We start from the raw sequence: 19,610 nt of genomic DNA, 5'->3' as shown, positions 1-19,610 counted from the left end.
GGATTCCTCTCTGCAGAAATCTGCAACGATGGCAAGAGCATGGGTGCAGGAGCCTTTGGAAATAAAATTACAGCAGAGCACAAGCCCATCTGGGGTGAGAAGGTGAAGAAAACGGATGTAACTAAATGGCTTCAGGAATCCACCATACTCACTGCAGGCACCCAGTTCTGGTGTTTTAAAACCCCGCCTCTCCCCACCCTTTCTCTTTGAGGGTTTGAAAACAAAGCCCTCATGGTTATTGATGAGTTACTGAAGGGCTGCTGGTGGGTGATTCCAAAGGAAATGGCTTAACTCTGATTTTTTAAATCCTAGGGCTCATATCCTTCTCTTCTTGAACTCACCACTGACTAGAACAGAGTTTCTCGAGTAATTACTGCACAAAAAGAAGAGGAATAACACCCTTTATTTGCCAATAAAAAACAAGGATCAAAGGAGTAAGGCAAATTGAAATCATACATGGGTTGTGTATTTTCTTAAAATTTGGATGTAAGTTAAAACAACTACTGGAAAGGTCAGAGAGTTCCCATCTCTGGCATGATCACCTTATTAGAAAAACAACTTGCAGCAGCTGAGAGAGAAAGAGAGAGAGAGGTGAACATCTAGAATTTTTTTAACCTCATAGTGAGAGGTACGCATGGAACCAAAAGGAATGGGAATGACTGTTGGGTGGACCAAACAACAGTGGTAACCACATAGCATGTCTACTGTGGTGCCTTTGATGATGGAGAGAGGAGAAAGGGGCTAAGAAGAGCAGAGACAGTAAGGGGTCAGGGCTGCAAGCACTTGCCCTTGAACCCAGGTCTGTCTTACTCCAAAGTCAAGATCTCAGTGGCTATGTGGCTGAAGGGTGTGAACAGAACACAAGATTTAGAAGAAGAAGAAGGAGGAGAAGGAGGAAAGCAGAGAAAAGAGAAATTTGTGAAGTTAGAGGCCACAATATGAGACACATCATTATCAACAAATGTCCCTAGAAGATTAAAATGGAAAAGTAAAACCATATTTGACAGTTTTGAAGATTATTGTATGTATATTGTATTTTTAATTAATATAATTTTGCCACATGAAAATGAATTGTTAAGGCAGCATTTTCTTCTACTCCTGAAATCACACAGAGAAAAGAGGAGGAGGAGAAAGGACAACAAGAATAACAACAACAAAAGTATCTTTTCAGTAGAACTAAGAGATTTTAAAACACTCCATATGTGTAGGGTCTTGAAATATACATGAGGTCGGTAAGAAGTCACACAAAAGGAAGCATAAAGAATTGTAGGAAAGCTGATCAGTGGCAGATCTTAGAATATGCCAGCAAATAAATTCTCTAAAAGAGAAGAGTTCACTTTGAAAGGCAGAAGCTATATCCCTTGTCTTCAACAAGATCTGAGGGATAAATAGATATAGAAATAGGAGAAGGAAATCCAAAGAAGACAGGAACAATGGATCAGAACAAATATTTACAAAGATATATTATAAAAATTATAATTAAAAAAATTCCTGAAATAAAAGAAGTTCCAAATCTTCATATTGAAAGAATACCATATGCCCTGGAAAATGACTCAGAATTTATTTGGATGTGAAAGATAAACATCCCTTCAGACATCCCAGCCAAGATCAAGTTCCTAAGAGAGAAAAAAATCAGTTTGCCCTTAAATTTGTCCATAGCGACATTCAACTCCAGGATAGGGTAGAGCAAGATGGCAAGATGTTTAAGAAAATGGGAACCAAAATTTTTATAACCATTCAAACTTTCCTTCCAAATAAGAAGGGGTGTTTGACATACAAAATAAGAAAGAATAAGTACGGAAACAGTAAGACAATCAAAAAAATTTTTTTTGCTGAACTTAATACAAATAAATTTGCAAACATGGCTGAAATGAGTATTTTTCTAGGAAAATATAAATTTAAATATAATTTAAAATATAATTTAGGAAATTGATAGGTATGCATACAGCAAGCAGAGAAGAACTGCTCTACCTTCCATCCCAAAATACACCAGGATCAGACATTTCACAGGGTACAATGATTTTAAAGAGCAGGGTTTTTCAATGTCACTTGTCTCAGAGCACAGAGAGAGAAGGGAAGCTCTCATATTCTTTTTATGAAATGAATGTAACCTCAATACAAAAACTTGATAAACACCTCCTGACTGACCTCCTCCTCTGTCTCCTCCTTCTTCTGCCTTTCTCCCTCCCGTCTCTCTCTCTTTCCTCTTGCTCCCCCCTCCCCCATTCTGACATGCATCCACACCACAATATTCAAACTCAGTAATGAATATTGGGGGAAAATTCTAAAAAAAAATGTTGGCAAAGCAAATCCAGCAGCATACTGCAAGAATAATACCAAGAGTACCAAATAGTTTTTATTCCAGCTATGTAAGACTAGTTTGATGATGAAATCTATTAATTTAATTTATCAGACTATGAGATCACACTAATGAAGGGTTTCTAATAGATCGCATTAATAGGTCATATCATCTCTGTAGACACTAAAGGGCATTTGACAAATTCAATAACCTTTCTTTATTAAAAATAATAATGGGAAAAGATGAATCATTCCTCAATATGATAAAAGAAAATCTATCTCAGGCCAACTAGTATCATGCTTATTGTAAGGAAAACTGGAGAACTTCCTACGAGAGTCAGCAAGTGGACAAGAATGTCTTCCTTCACCACTATTATTCAATATTTTACTAGAGGTACCAGTAAATCCATGATACAAAGAAAAATTACAGAAAATTTAGAAAGCAGGAGGTAAAACTATAGTCACTTGCAGATAATATCATTGTAAATATTAAAAAACCTAAGAGAATAAATTGAAAAGCAAATGCATGCTTAAGAATAAGAAATAAGGGACTTCCCTGGTGGCACAGTGGTTAAGAATCTGCCTGCCAATACGGGGACACAGGTTCGAGCCCTGGTCCCGGAAGATCCCACATGCCATGGAGCAACTAAGCCCATGTGCCACAACTACTGAGCCTGCGCTCTAGAGCCCGCAAGCCACAATTACTGAGCTCGCATGCCACAACTACTGAAGCCTGCGTGCCCTAGAACCTGTGCTTCGCAACAAGAGAAGCCACCGCAATGAGAAGCCTGCGCACTGCAGTGAAGAATAGCCCCCGCTCGCCACAACTAGAGAAAGCCCGCGCACAGCGACGAAGACCCAACACGGCCATAAATAAGTAAATAAATAAATAAAAATTAAAAAACTAAAAGAATAAGAAATAAGAATTTGGTACAGCGATGGGGATGCATTTGTTTAAAAATCAGTATCTTTCATCAATACAAACAAGACTCATAGAAAGATATAAAGAGAGGCGGAAAAAACATTAAAAGTAGCAAAAGAAACGGTAAAATAGGAATAAGATTACAAAAATTGTGTATGATCTTGTCAACAAAATAATTCATCAGTCGTCAATCTAAGAAAGAAATGAAACATTTGATTTGAGCCAACCTGAGGATTATAACCCAGGAGACAGTCTCTCAGAGAGCTCTGAGAACTGTTCTGAAGAGGTAAAAGGCGGGCCAGTAAATATGTGATTTTAGTGAAGGCGTGCATAAGTCAAGCACACATCTCGGTGGAAAGTTACTGCTCTTCTCAAGGAACAGATACCTTGGTTAATGGTTTTAGTGCTTTTCTGAGCATGGGAAGATGCAAGAAACTGGGTTTACAAAATCTTCTTCTAGAAATATCTAATTATCTAAGTAACAGTTCTGTCAGTTTTCCCAGACAACAAAGTACCTCATCCTGATCTTTGCCCTGAATTCCTGTTAGGGTATGTGGTAGGTCAGCAACTCAGTGGCTAATGAATCATCTTGTAGAACTGGACAGTGGCAAACATTCTTTATTCTACGATCCCTTCTGTCTTAATTTCAACCAAAGTTTGAGAGGCATTTTGTCTTAATTTCAACCAAAGTTTGAGAGGCATTTTGTCTTAATTTCAACCAAAGTTTGAGAGGCATTTTGTAACCAGTTTGTCCCACGGAGCTAGGAATGCTCATTCCCAGGTCAGGTGAGGATTTCGTTGATAGGCCATTCACTGTGCACTCTGGTCTAGACCCTGTTAACAGCAACCAAATGCCTCTGGGCCACCCGTCTTACTAGTCTGTTATGGTCCAGGAAACGGTTTCTTCTTGTTGCTTCTTCCCATATTTAGAGTTACACTATTATAATCATTAATCTTATAGAACTATATTTTTGATCAATTGTATCAAGTCATCACTGATTTTATCTGAGGCTCAGTCACACACTTGGTAATGCAAGAAACAATAATCTTATAAAATAGGCAGAGTACATTTATAAGGTCACAAGTAAGTATTTAAGCTAAGAACTTCCATTAGGTGCTGCACAGTTTTTTCCCAGGTAGTCTGACCCATCTGTTCTGCACCAATTGCTTTTTTTTTTTTTTTTTTTTTGCGGTACGCGGGCCTCTCACTGCTGTGGCCTCTCCCGTTGCGGAGCACAGGCTCCAGACGCGCAGGCTCAGCGGCCATGGCTCACGGGCCCAGCCGCTCCGCGGCATGTGGGATCTTCCCGGACCGCGGCACGAACCCGTGTCCCCTGCATCGGCAGGTGGACTCTCAACCACTGCGCCACCAGGGAAGCCCCCAATTGTTATCTTTAAGGGGAATGATGTACTGGCATTGTGCATAAAGTTCACTGAAGATGTCTGCACATACATCTTTGGTGAACTTTATGTAGATGAGGACTGGGTCATCCTGCCTTAAAAGACTGAGAAAGGAATGTTATCTTCTAAGGAGTTACATGGTCGGCGCCAGAGAAGAAAAATTGACCTTTATGGTTGAGTAGGTATTCCTGCCATTGGGGAGGTCTGGTTAACACATAATGCAGATGCATGATATGCACACTAGAGGGGAAGGAAGAGGTCAAAAGGCAGAGAAAAAAGCTTTATGTTTAAATGTTTCTTGTCTTGCCTTAAAATGTGGATTTTTATTTCATCAATTCTATGTAAAGAGAGATGTAAAACACTGGAAAGACATACCATTGTTGGGCAGGAAGAAACATTCCTCTACCCTTCTAGGTTCTTCTGGCTGGTCTAAGAATTAAACTGATGAGAGACAGATTAACAGGAGAAAATCAAACAAAAGACCCAGTAAAATGGAGTAACTCACCAAAATGGCTGAAACCCTCACCTGAAATATACCATCTTCAGCTAAAGACAAAGGGGAACCTTGGGGGCAGTGGTTTAGGACATCACAGAGGAGGGAGGTAATTCACATGGAGAGGGAAGAAGAAAAGTTTGGTAAACAAGTGTTTGCTGGGCCTGCAGAGACAGTAGGACATAGAGTGAACTAGAAGACTGAAGTTTCTTCCTGAGTCTTTTGGGCCTTGATTGTTTTCAGCTCAAATAATCCACATGCCAAAGAGACTTTTTGGGGTGGCAAATTTTGTCCTCCTACACCATGTTCTTAATAGAAAGGTTCAACATAATAAAGATATCGGTTCTAATTAAGCTAATTTATAAATTTATTGTAGTAGCAGTAAATAAAACCAACGGGGTTTGGGGAAGACTGAAGGGACCCAGAACAAATCACTTGAAAGTTTATAAAGAAAGATAAACAAACAAGACTGGTTAAAAATTCTTTGGGAAAAAAAAAAAAGTAGCAATGAGAGGTGACTAGCCCTACCAGATAATAAAACATATTATGAAGCTCTAATAACTAACAGGTACTAAATAGGCTGACAGGCAAATAAAGGAAATAATGAATTCAATAAGTGGAGTCCAGATAACTGCATTGCTATTGGGAAAAAACTATAATTGGCTTCACCTCTCACAAAATGTCAGTGTATATTATATGTATATATGTATAAAATATTAAACCACAAATGGCCTCAAGAAACAAGAATTCTTTATAACCTTAGGGTAGTGGAGAAGGCCTTTATTATTTGACTCAAAATCAAAAAACCATTAAAAAACTAAGTTCAATTCTTTAAAAAAAAATCAATGACTTTACTTGGGTAAAACTCACCATAAACAAATCAAAAAATAAATTAACAAGCTGGGAAAACTATTAACAATTCATCCCAGCAAAAGACTAATCACTCTAAAATATATAATCCCCAGAAATTTTTAAGAAAGAGAACAACAACACAAGAGAAAATGGATAAAGAATACAAACAGTTTATGGGAATAAAGATACAAATAACTTTCAAGCCTATGAAAGAACACATAACCTCACTCATAACAAAAGAATAATATATTAAAACTACACTGAGGGCTTCCCTGGTGGAGCAGTGGTTGAGAGTCCGCCTGCCGATGCAGGGGACACGGGTTCGTGCCCCGGTCCGGGAGGATCCCACATGTTGCGGAGCGGCTGGGCCCGTGAGCCATGGCCGCTGAGCCTGCGCGTCCAGAGCCTGTGCTCCACAACGGGAGAGGCCACAACAGTGAGAGGCCCGCGTACCGCAAAAAAAAAAACCCAAAAAAACCAAAACCAACAAAAAAACATGAGGTCCTGGATTAACTTATCACCATCATCGTCATCATCTAGTATAACTGATATCCAATAAACTACACATATTTAAAGTATAAAATTCAATAAATTTTGACATATGTATACACCTATGAAACCAGTCCCACAACCAAAGGTACTGAACATATTCATCATTCCTAAAAGTTTTCTCATGCCCCTTAGTGATCCATCTTTGCAGCCACTCTTCCCCAAACAACTGCAGTCATATGAATTCATTTACATTTCCTGGAATTTTATATACATGGAACCATATAGTACACATTTTTTTGGTCTGGCTTCCTTTACTCAGCATAATTATTTTAAGATTCATCTTTGTTGTATGCATCGAATTCATTTTTGCTTATTGCTGAGTTGTAGTCCATTGCATGGAGGCTTTCTTAAACATTTTCTAAAACAAGATTTTCAGAGTTCACAGGAATGAAAGAAAAGTTCACACCAGCTCTGCATGAAGGTATGCAAAATAGACCTCAGCAAAATTTGAAATAAATGCTTCACTCAAGTTCCTACAAATCAGCAGAGCTGTTTATGTTGTGTTTATCCAAATGATTAATGGATCACAACAATTCCTAAGCAGTGTCCCCTAACTGCATTTCTGCTACTCAGCAGGAGACAGCTCCCAGTGGCTCTGAGGACCCAGAGGGTGGGAGGGAAGCAGAAGGGAAAAGCAGGAAGAGCACGGGTCTTTGAGTTCTAACCCAGCTGTGTGACCCCGGGAAAGTTACTTCCCATCTCTGAGCCTCAGTTTCCTTATTCATAAAATAGGGAAACTGGACAGTGGTGTCTCAGCCTTAGCATTTGTAGAATCTCCGAGCTTGACAGTGTCAGCATGTGAGCTATCCTCCCTAGGCGATGCTGGATCTCAGGCAGATCAAACCCACTGCCAAGCATGGGTCACTCTTCCTTTTCACCTCATGACAAGGAACTCAAACTGCCTAGTGAAGGGTGACTTCTTTTCAGTTACTGTCCAACTCCAAGGGGCTTCTTCTTTCAAAAGCCTTTTGCGGCCAAAGTCCACTTATCCAGCAGGCTGCAGCTCCTGGCTTGGAGCCGGTCCTTGGTACAGAAAGAAGAGCCCTCTCCTGGCGTGTCTCAGATTGACACGACTTCTGACTGGCACAAATACTACCGCTCCGGCTACTTCTGCAAACTGCGCTACCCTGGGGCCAGCTTCCTCCACTCCTGGTCCCTCTACAGCTCGCCTCTCTTCCTATATTCTCCTGAGATTCAGCAGGGCAGCAAGAGCCAGGGCATGCAGAGAGGGGAATACAAGTCACAGAAGGTATGGAGCGCAAGAGGCAGGGGCTGGATGGAGGAAGCCCTCCATCCGTGGAGGAGTGTGGTCGTGGCAGAGATGGAGGGAGATGGCAGCCATAGCAGCTTGGTGCCCCCCAGCTGCCGAAGGTCCACATCGTCCCACACCCACTCAACAACTCGCTGCTCTATCTCATTGGGGCATCCCAGCAGCCTGAGGAAGTAGGCAATGCCAGTTATTATTACTCCAACCTCCACCCATTTCACAGAGAGAGAAACTGATGTTCAGCGTGATTCAATGATTTCTCCCCAAACAGAAAATCAGGCAGCTCAACCTCCAAGCCCTGGAGCCTCCCCTCCAGAGACGTGTATTGAGCATTTTTCAAGTGCAAGATCCTTGAAGGAATCAAAGATCTGTAAGACATGACCTCTTCTTCCAGAGATCTTTCTCCCCGGCAGAGAAGGCAACTGCTTCGCCGGAAGGCAGAAAGTAAAGTCACGGTAAGCGGCACCAAAGAAACCTCTAGGCGTGAGAAGGGGAAGCAAGGAAAACCTCGCTTTTCCTCTGGCCCCGGGCAGTTCTGTGCGCTGTGAAGAGACAACTTGAGTTTCTCTTCTTGTTTTGAGTAGTGATCAAAAGGAATAGAAAAAAGAAATAAGCAAAAGATATTTAGAAGGAGGAAATGCTCTTGGGCCTTTGTCCAGAGAACTTCTGTTCACACTAACTTCCTTTTATTTTAATGCATTCATTCAATGCAAACTACTAATGCATCCCAGCTGAAAGGGAGAAAGAGAGAAAAAGACACTGAATGGCTGACTTTCCGTTTGGCATCCAAAAAACGGTTAACTTTGATTATATCTGTGGTGGAAGTAAATTCATTGAATGGGGATGGTTGTTACTTTTTACCTTACACTGTTCTCTAGGTTTGAAATTTTTCCATGACCGTATGTTACCTTTATGTTAAAAGAGAAATCTATGTCTTAGTCTCCACCTCTCTCTCAGCTTGTTTTGCTGCAGGCTTATCATCTCACACTTGCAATTATAAGCCTTTTGTAACAACTTCTAACAAAAGAGCTACTATTTACAGTTTTTGCTCTATGTGGGGCAGAGTGCTAAATTCTCTAAATATCCTCCTTATTCCTCACCATAATTCTACAAGTAGGTATTATCACCCTGTTTTTCCAGATGAAGAATCTGAGCCTTAGATGAAGTAATCTGCTCAAACACACAAAGTTCATCAATGGTGGAGGCAGGATTAGAATCCAGGCAGAACTTGCAACGGTCCTAACTGGAATCACCGCTACCATTCTCTGCTGCCACTTATCTTCTTCCACCAGATCTGATCACATCACCCCTTTGCTTAAGGTCTGTGGAACTCTCACCCCTGTCCCCCACCATTGCCTAAAGAATACAACCTAAGCTTATTAGCATGTCATTTCCAAGTCCAGTTTTCAATTCATCCATGTACTCATTATAAATCAACAAATAATAGCAAGGCCTAATGTTCATTTCAAAGCAATTTTCCACACCATCTCCCAAACCCCTGTGACATAGGCAAACGAGCAAGCGGTTCGAAGCAGCTTCAATAGCTTGTCAAGTGGTGAGACAACACGCCTTGACGTTCCTTCCTTGGTCACCCAGTGCTTGCAGCCTCCCGCCATGTTTCTGGCATATTCTGTTATTTCATCCCTCTCTGATTTACGTGCTGTTTCTTCTTCCACGTATGCCCTTTACCCCGCCCAGTGAATGCATATAAATTTTTCATGATTTCTGGTGTCCAAAGGACCTGTCTTTCTTTGGGCTCCCTTAACAACCTGTTAACACACCCCCAGTGTGGCACTAACTACATTAGATTAGATGCATTTGCTTGCCTGATGCTCCTTCCCAGTAGACTGTGAACTTCTCTAGAACAGAGATTATGGGTTGTGGGCATGGCCTTAGTTAGGAAGCTAGGATGGACTAGTGATGGAAGATGGAATAAATGAAGAAAAACATGATTAATGGCAAATCTGTGTTTCTACTGCTTCCAGGATTCACACAACACTGAACCAGTATTTATCAAGAATGAGGCATAGTACTAGGGGCACAGATGAATATTAAACAGGACCGAAATAGTAGTGTGTGTGTGTAGTTAGAGACAGGAGTATATATATATATATATATATATATATACACACACACACATATCCGTATATATACACATATACCTGAATATACATATGTATACATATACACATATATCTGTATATATACATATGCATATTACATACACATATATAATATATGGTAGATGTACGTATATAATGTCTCTATATATGTACACATATATGTCACGTTTGAACATGTATATATATAGTGTATATATATATTATGGGTACATATATACATGTATAGGGTGTATAAAGTATGTTTGTACATATATAGTGTTCATACATATACTGTGTATGTTCACATACACATATATACTGGGCAAATGCATGTCTGTGTCCGTATAACAGTGTGTGGACATATAGTTTGTACGTGGTAGGTACATAGACAGTGTGTATACATATGTCGTGCACTTATACACATTCACATGGCCTGTGCACGTAGAAGTGCCCACGTGTGCACTGGAATGCAATGCAAGCAGAGATTTAGAGGGTGCACCAGAAGATGGTAGGAAGGATCGTCATTACACACAACATAGATACTTTTTAATAAAATGAGAAGCACCTTGAGGCTGGCCTCCCTGCTGAGGAGAGCGTGCAGCCACTGAAGGAAGGAGAAACAGCTGGAGAATTGGGAAGGAAAACAACATAGAGAAGCATCACTAAAACCAAGCAAGAACCACATTCTAAGAGGCTGGTGAGCAGAAACAAATACCTTAAAAACAAAGCCAAGGGGATTCCCTGGTGGTGCAGTGGTTGAGAGTCCGCCTGCCGATGCAGGGGTCACGGGTTCGTGCCCCGGTCCGGGAAGATCCCACATGCCGTGGAGAAGCTGGGCCCGTGAGCCGTGGCCGCTGGGCCTGTGCGTCTGGAGCCTGTGCTCTGCAACGGGAGAGGCCACAACAGTGAGAGGCCCGCGTACCGCAAAAAAAAAAAAAAAAAAAAAAAAAGCCAAGGAGATGGAAAATCAAGGGTGGGAAATCGTTGGATTTGATCATTAGGAAGATAGCAGTGAATAGGGAGTGAAAGTCTCAGGAAGAGGTGGGAGTGGGATGACTCAGAGGTGAGGAAACAGAATCAGACAAACACAGACCTCTGGCTCTTTCCAACACTTTTTTTGGTTCCCTATAGACAGGAGAGCTCAAACATCTGTGTGGACAGAAGATTACGATCCTGGTACAGTCCTGGAGCTCACATTGTGAAGCATCATTTGTAGCAAACACAAATACAGTCCAGACCTCCAACCCACCTAGCACTCACACAGAGTAGCTCAAAATCTCTCACAACAGCTCTAGGAGGTAGGTTCTATAATTAACTACATTTTACAGATGAGGAAGCCAAGCACAGAGAGGTTAAGTAACTTGTCCAGAGTCACTCAGTTTGTTAAGTCCCAAGTCAAGTTTCCCCCCACACCCCTCCCGGGGCAATCTGGCTTCAGCATGTGTACTCTTCCCTGATGTGCAACGAGGGGTACAGAAAACAGAGCCTCTGACCTGCTTCATGCTTTCCCAAGCCCTGCTGAGATTAATCTGGCTTTCTCCCCTGCCAAGCAGAGGCTTTGAATTCATGGCGGACGCTGTGTTTGACAGGGGAGGAGTAGCAGAGGGAGGTCATTTGTTGGTGTTGCAGGGTTTGTAGCTCACTGGCAGTTGTGAAGATTACCATAAGCGCCACCCAAAGACAGGTACAGTATACACTACAAGACCTAAGTTCGAGAACCAGCTCCAAATCCTAGTACTTTATCATCCGGAGCAAGTCACTTGACCGGTGCAGATACCAAGTCTCCATCCATAACATGAAAAAATAATGATAATTATTTTTTATATTATATTATTATATATATATATTATATTATATAAAATATATTATATTTTTATATTATTTTAATTATAATTAAAATTAAAAAATAATAACTATTCTACATCCCTTAGAGTGTAAGGAACAAGTGAAACAATGTGAGAAAATTCATGCAAATGTGCCTTATTTCGTTATTATCATTGTTCTTCTTCTCTCAAAACTATCCAAGAAGTTGCTCATCCTCTTCACCCCCCCAGTTCCACCCCCCAAGGTATCAGAAACTGCTAAGACATCCAACTCTGAGAAAGTGTTCTGAACCCAAGTAATTCCCATGTGTACAACTTGTCCTAAATGGGAAATTCCCTTACACAGTGAGGCATTATGACCCATTTCAAAAATTCTCTGGGAGGGAGCTGTAACAAATTGTCATTATCCAAGATTTGCAGACTGCTTTTGCATGCCTAAAGATGCTCAAAGCAACTAATAGTATATATTCTATCCCAGCCTGTTCATCCCCCTTTTCTTTCTCTGCTCACCGTTTGGCTCATGATAATAACACACTACCTCCAGTGAGGCATTTTCCCCTCACTACCTGCGCTTGCGAATTTCACTTTTTATTCTTGATATAATCTTTAAGTCCCAGCATGGTCCTGCTGCGGACAGAGGAGGAGGTGACTTCAGCAGAAGCCAAGAGGGCACGCCCATTGGGAGGGAATGTGAGAAAATCAGAGGGGCAGCCAGGCACTCTGATTGCATCTTGCAAAGGTTTGGAGCACCGCAACATATTTCTAGGGAGGTTCATTTGGCAGAGTATGGATATCAAGTCTTTAGATGGATTTTTTTCATCTTTAAACAAGATAGTTTGGTGCATATATTATGAGCCTAGAATTCCATGCAAAGCTGCCTCTCTTTAGATCTTTTGTCTAAAGTGTCTTGATTTTTTTTTTTTTTTTTTTTTTTTGCGGTACGCGGGCCTCTCACTGCTGTGGCCTCTCCCATTGCGGAGCACAGGCTCCGGACGCGCAGGCTCAGCGGCCATGGCTCACGGGCCCAGCCGCTCCGCGGCATGTGGGATCTTCCCGGACCGGGGCACGAACCCGTGTCCCCTGCATCGGCAGGCGGACTCTCAACCACTGCGCCACCAGGGAAGCCCAGTGTCTTGATTTTTTAACTTTACCCTATCTATCTAAACGGTGTTCCAAAGATAAAATTAAAACAATTATGCAGCAGCAGAATGGGGTACATGATGGGTGACAGGTGTGCAGCCAGTTATAGGCACATTTACTGTCACAAGTAATCTATGAGAACATCTGGGACACAATCAATCTCCTTTTGCAGGTGAGGAACTAGGGATCTAGGGCCAAATTTCACTTTTTTCCTTCTTTGAGAAACGAGTATGCATGTAAGTCTTCATAAAGAAAAGTGAACATACAAAAATCTCAGATTGCAGAGACAATGTGTGATGGTCATTTGTATTAGATGGCTTTATGAAAAGGGGGGCTCACTTATAATCCCTCCCCTACCTATCAGCCCCTTTAAAGCACACACTTGACGTACCAGTTTTGCAAAGCAAGGCACTTCACTAATTCTACTCATCCCCCAACACCGCCCTTTCCCCCCCAAATAATGCAATGGTGGCCCAGTGTTAATCTCTCTGTAAAACTTTACAGAGTAAGTTTTATCAGTTTTCTGTTACACAGAAATCAACTAAAACACATCCGGAACAACAGTGTTTTTCCCTCTGTGAAATCTCTAGACCCAAACCAACAAACAGATCCCTTCTCTGACCTCCTTTCCTACAAGCTTCCCCTCCCCCAAACCTGCCACCACCAGATTCCTCTTTCCACAGCTGGGCTGACGCAGACTCCGAAGAGCACCTGCCATCCCAGCTCCCTCTTCTCATTCCAGTTTCTATCAGTCAAAATGCCAGTGAAAATGCCAGAAGCCAGTACTTGTTTGGTTTATGTCCTTTTTTAACTTTTTTTCAAACATAAATAACGTTTCCTTCGATATAAATATACAGCTCTATGAAAACAAAGAAAAAAGGCACAATAATCTTAGTCACTGTCCAGCAGGAACATGTTTCATTGTTTACAGAGTCACAGATCAGATTCTCCATAAAAATATATTATTTTAGCCTAGTTCTAGGACACCTTCAAACAGAGTAAAACTCCTTGTTCTTCAAACAAACCCTTTCAGAGATTATTTAAATACGCCAGTGATTTTGGATACTTTGTACCCAGATATCAAGGCTATTGAAGTGAGCTAAAATTCCACATCATGAATATAATTGTTGATATACAAACATTACATAAATTACTAGATTGTGAAAAATACATCAGATTTTCTCTGTAAGTTTCCAGCAAATAAAACAAAAAAGCAACCTCAAGGGCGTCTCTCCCGATTCAAGGGTGAAATGCACAATGTCTGAGGTACACCCATCCCTCACCACAGCACACACTACTACGCCGGGAGGGCTGCCTGCATGTCACTTGGCGCGAGCAGACCTCAGAGTTCCCAGTATTTTGTCCCAGTGTGTGAAGTAAGGGGCGAAGTTGCAGGTAAACTGGGAGTGATGCAGGTCGTGGTGTTCCACGCCCCCATACCACCCGAAAGGTACCAGTTTGTGCGTGGACCAGGGGAAGTCGTAGCCCGAGTGGTCCTCCACCGACAGCCAGATGTTGACCACGTGGAAGGTCAGGACAGTGAGCGGGTGGCACTGGAGCAGCAAGACGTTCATCATGTCAAAGAAACCCAAGGAAAACAGCTCCCCGACGCTCATGTATTGCGTGGCCAGCGCGAACGGGGCCGAGTTCTGGTGGTGCATCTTGTGGAAGGTCCGGTACAGCCAGGGCACCTTGTGGTGCAGCACGTGCCACACGAAGAACTCGGTGTCGAAGAGCAGCAGGCAGAGCACGACGTGGCGGACCAGCTGGAGCAGCTCGGGGGCTTCGGGGGGCAGGAGGGCGGGGCTGGCCGCCCAGTGCAGCAGTGTCATGGGGAACACGAACACCACGTGCTGGTAGAGCGTCTGCCCCAGACAGGGCAGCTGCTGCCAAGCCGACGGCGAGAAGTCCGGGTGGATCTTGTAGCGCCGTAGCGCGGGCACCCAGGGGCACAGGACGTCCAGCACCACGAAGGGCAGGCAGAAGCCCACGTAGATGGTGATGGAGAAGAAGACGGGGAAGAAGGGCGATTGGATGAGGGCCTCCCAGGTCCTGAGGCGGTCCCAGAGGGGCTGCAAGAACAGCTGGCCGGAGCTGCAGAGGACGTGGAGCTCGGAGCCGTTGCGGCTGCTCATGATGAGGTGGTGTCTGGCTGCGGCTGCCGCTCGGGTCCTACCGACTTTTCTTAGGGCTTTCGGCCCCGCCCCGAGTGATGTCAGCCGCCGTTTTTCTCCCCTTCCCGGCTTCGGGGAGCTTGCATAATTAAATAATCCAACAGAGTTGCGCTTAGTTGCTATAAATACTCATCTACAGCTGCATTTAATCGGCATTCATGTATGCAGTTACGCAACGGCACGCAGTACTTTCTATGCATGCAAGATTACGTTCTGATTTTCTAATTGACGTACAATTTACACACGATACCATGCACAGATCTTCAGTGTAGAGTTTCTACGAGTTCTGACAACTCAATTCATGGATCATCACCATTCCCAAACAAGATGAAGAATATTTCCATCATCACCAGAAAGAGCTCCTTTGCAACCAGTGCAGAATTACTTGTGTTTTTTCATGCATACGTAAAACTGCGTCTATGTGTTTTAATAAAGATACAAGTGTAACTGCATTAAAAAACAAAAAACTTTTAAAAGCCACGTACCTTTCGTATTTCGGATCTTTTCTTTCTGCTCTCGCCGTATTGATCTAACCAGCAGTGATCAGCAAACTACCCTTTTGCAGTTAACCGCGGGTCTTGAGCGGCGCGCGGCGGCGAGCAGCGCAGGAAATCAGATTGGCGGGACGGGAACCTCCTCCAGTTTCAGTGTCTCCGGTGAGGAGCTGTGCCCGCCAGCTCGCGGACTGCTCCAGATCCCACCTCACGCAGACTCCCCCGGAGGAGCCCCCAAACCTGGCGGGCGGGTCGTCCCTTCGCGGCGCGCCGGGGTCGCCCAGACCAGCGACGGGAACCTGGAGGCACGGAGGGATGAGAGGGGACCGCGACTGTTATCCTTCACTTTACAAAAACAAAGAAAAAAATAAGTCAAGGGCTGGATTTAACATCCAGAGCCTGCCCAGATCTGGCTAAAAGCCGCTGCATCTCAATTTGGGGTGGAAGCAGTGAAATCAGTAAACCACCCACTTTGAGAATCAAGGGAATATTTTTGCATTCTGGAAGCCTCAGGGGAGGCTGTTGATTGAACAGATGATGTCACGCCCTCCCTACCTTTCCCTTGCTGGCTTCACGACGCCAACTTGCCCCACGTCCTTGACGCCTATTCCCCCAAACCATCCCAGGCTCAGAGAGCCCACCGGCGAGGCCACGCTCACCTCTGCGTTTCTCCACCATCAGCTGGAGTCGACTGGCCTGGACTGAGCCTGAGGAAGTCGGTACTAAGAGAGCTGCGCTGGGTCGGGGCGGGGGCAGGGGGTGACCCCAGAACTTGCATGAAAAGCAACCTCCGCGTTTGACCCGGGGGCCAGACACAAGGGGCGCCTAGAGGATAGAAGTTTGGGACGGAAACTTCGAAGCCAGGGATCGCTCCTAACCCTAGCTTTGCCTCTTCTTGCCTCACAGACAATGAGGATGGGGCCAGCGCCTCTCTCCATGAAGCTTTGCGTATTCTTATCACCCCTTCCTTTCCAAAGGGAAATAACAATAGTAGCCGCCGCATGAGGCTACTGCAAGCATTAAATCAGAAAACAATAACAATAATGTTAAAGTTACCATGTAACGTCTGCCAGGCATTAACTAAGTGTTTTACTTGAAGTGATTTCATCCAGTCCTTAGAAGAGCGGGTTTGCCACACGGCCAAGATGATTATTGCCATGGTCTTACAGAAGGAAAAGTATAGTGCCTGGAACAGAGTTACAGAATGAGACATATTATTTTAAATGTGTACCCCACATTTTACCTAAAGAATAATTGAGGAAGTTTTCATTTAACATCAAATAAAGTTATGTAAAGAGAAATAAAAGATAAAAAGCCGTATACTATGAGGAAATAAGTACAACAAAAATATAGACCAATATATGGGCCTAAAATAGATGATATGTAATAGTCCAATTCATAACATATATATTAATATATAAGATATATATGGGATGTTTTATGTGTATGTATACACACACACACCCCTATAACAGGTCAATTCATAATTCAGAACCTCCTTGAACTGCCACTAATGGAATATGGATATTCCTTAGATGCCCATTCTCTGGAACTCCCAGCCTCTGGCCCTACTGCAGCCTTTTTTATTTTTTTTAAATTCAGTTGGCCACAAGAATATTATGATATTCTGCTTGTGTCTTGATCAGATAAATGTTCAGAAGCAGCTTTGAGCTTCTTCACAGCCAATGCGAAAAAGGAAAGGGGGTGAATTTTCTAATGTTGCTTGGATATCTGGATGGTAGCAGAGACAGGTACCATGCAGGCCCTTGGCTTCCCTGCTGGGGGGGTTTCTCCCAGTTAGACAGCCTGTCCTTTCTAGGCTTCTCTTCAATCTTCCCCCTCCTCCACTGCTCTTTGCAGTTCACCTTTAGGACAACCCAGGCACTTCTTCTTTCCCATTCCTGGCAGACATCACCCTACCTTTGAATTTTGTATAACTCATGCAGCAACTCAGAGAGAAGAGGAGGGCTTTTTCTCCTTTACTTTTTTTGGGGGGTGTTGGGGGGGGGGTGATTTTTTAGGAAGAAGTTTGAGAATTACACCACACTATTGAATGTCTCTTATGCCATTTACTAAGCCTTCACTCTTGGGCTCCTCAGTGCTCCAGAGGGACCATCAAAGCTCACTTTCTCACACTTACAAATGAATTCTGCTCAGAAGTACGATGTCACTCAGATTTGCCCTCCACAGACATTAAGTCAACCTTCAAATTTCCGTTCAGCACATGCTGTTCTTTTCTTTGGCTTCAGCTCTCATGCTTGAATGCTTTGGAATCTCTCAGATTTAAGTGGGTGGCTTCATTTGCTTAATTTGGATTTAGCTAATAGATTGCTATCAGGACTGCCTCCTCTGAGACCCCAGCCTCAACCATCACGTTCTTTTCCTTACTTGGTTCTTCCAGCCTCTATCCCTAAGCCTGTTAGAATATGCTCCATAAAACCCTGAGCAGCAAGACCTGAAGCCACAGCTTCAGCCTGCTTGGCCCAGGCTCTCCCCTCTTACTCGCAGCAGCACTTTGAAGAATAGCCACCAGCTTCTCTGCCTTTCCAGCCCATGAAGCACCCCCCACCCCAGGACAGAAGTCTGTGTCCTCCTATCTACAAATGCAATTGTCTCGGGGAAAGTGGTCAGTTAAAATCTCATCAGTTGTCCACTCTCTCTCACGGAGGATGCTGAAACAGTAGGCACAACATTTTGACCGATCAAAACCAGCACCACTTAATGGACCCAAATAAAATTGAGCCCTATTTAGCCTTAAGTAGTGCCACTTCCTGCACTGGCAAACATGCACCTTTAAACACTTTAAACTTACACAAAATTGAGTTAATGGCTTGCTAGATGAATAGGTCTTTTTAGGGCACGGAGTCTATCGTCTAGGATTTTTTTCCCACAGTGTCAAGCATCATATGAGTTTCAAAAGATATCTGTGAACTCAATGCTCATTTTAGAAGATACTGGCTTTAAATAGAGGCTTAAAAAGGAATTTTTTCTGGGGCACTGGTTGATATCATTTAAGTCTATTTACTTACTGGGATTACTGGGATGGTTTTCCATAGAAGGGGGTGTTTACTGACTTGTGATGGTATTAGGATTTTGGCCACACTACTTCTTGTGCTTCTCCAGTTGGTTTCGACTTCTGTGTATTTTTATCTTGGCGTGGTCTTTCTGACAGAGATCCAATCACTTTTCTGAGAGTACACCAATCAGGTCTGTGCCTGTTTAACACAATCTCAAAGCTATTTGGTACCAACTCACCAAAAGACAACGTGTAATGCCCCCACCACCCCACAAGAAAAAAATAGAAGATGTAGTTGGAAAAACCCTTTACCAATGACACAATTTCTTTTTTTTGCATGGCCTTTACGATTATTTTTTCTTTCCATAATTAGGTGAGACTGTGTTGGCATCTATCTAACCGAAACGATTATTCCTGGGTATCAGAGATGAGAAGCGTTTTAACGTTTTACAGCTGTAACACGTAAAACTCATAGAGGGTGGAGCAAACTCAAAGATAAAAATCTAATCCCTCTTTGTAAACATGAAGACTCAGTCTCAGAAAAGTCAAGACTAGCTAGGGTTCAATAGGAAGTAAGAGCCAAACTGAGAGCAGAACTTGGTCAGTGTCAATTTCAAGGTAGGTACCTCTACAGGAGGAGTTTGGTGTTGGAGTGCGGCACCGAAGTTCCACTTATAGGGCAGTTTACGAGAGACTCAGAAAACAATAATTATCAACACCAAAACAGTAGGGGATGCTGATGAAGAACGTGGCGGGGGAGGGTATAAGCTCCCCCAAGAGAGTCCTTGATGGCCTTATTTGACACAGATGCTGAGACATACTTGGTTTTAAAAGTGTTCTCTTTATATTTTGATCCATCTGTGTCACATGTAAGTGGGTGCTTCTACTGACATTGTTGGAACTCTCAACAACCTGCTTAAAATATTTAAAGCATATAAAATCATCCCCATTAAAAGGCATACCGTTGCCTGTAAAGCAGAGAAAATACTCACCTTACCCGTCAAAGGGGTGCTGTAAAGATCAAAGCCTTATAAGAAGGCTTCAAAACCCCGAAAGGCACAGTGTAAAAATGCAAA

At 43.0% G+C, this 19,610-nt stretch overlaps 1 protein-coding gene across 1 annotated transcript; it reads right to left on the bottom strand.

The window, feature by feature from the left end:
• Positions 1 to 13,581: 13,581 nt before the first annotated feature.
• CH25H (cholesterol 25-hydroxylase) lies at positions 13,582 to 15,795 on the bottom strand. The gene is made up of 2 exons (XM_082853832.1): positions 15,510 to 15,795; positions 13,582 to 15,103 (listed from the first exon to the last, which is right to left on the bottom strand). The coding sequence occupies exon 2, from the start codon at positions 14,983 to 14,985 to the stop codon at positions 14,173 to 14,175; it is 813 nt and encodes a 270-aa protein (XP_082709958.1). The 5' UTR covers positions 14,986 to 15,103; positions 15,510 to 15,795; the 3' UTR covers positions 13,582 to 14,172.
• Between the last annotated feature and the right edge of the window lie 3,815 nt (positions 15,796 to 19,610).

The sequence above is a fragment of the Leucopleurus acutus genome (genome assembly GCF_964270905.1).
Source record: "Leucopleurus acutus genome assembly, chromosome: 14".
In the NCBI taxonomy this organism is placed as follows: Eukaryota; Metazoa; Chordata; class Mammalia; order Artiodactyla; family Delphinidae; genus Leucopleurus; species Leucopleurus acutus.
This window is presented reverse-complemented; position numbering and strand designations above follow the sequence as displayed.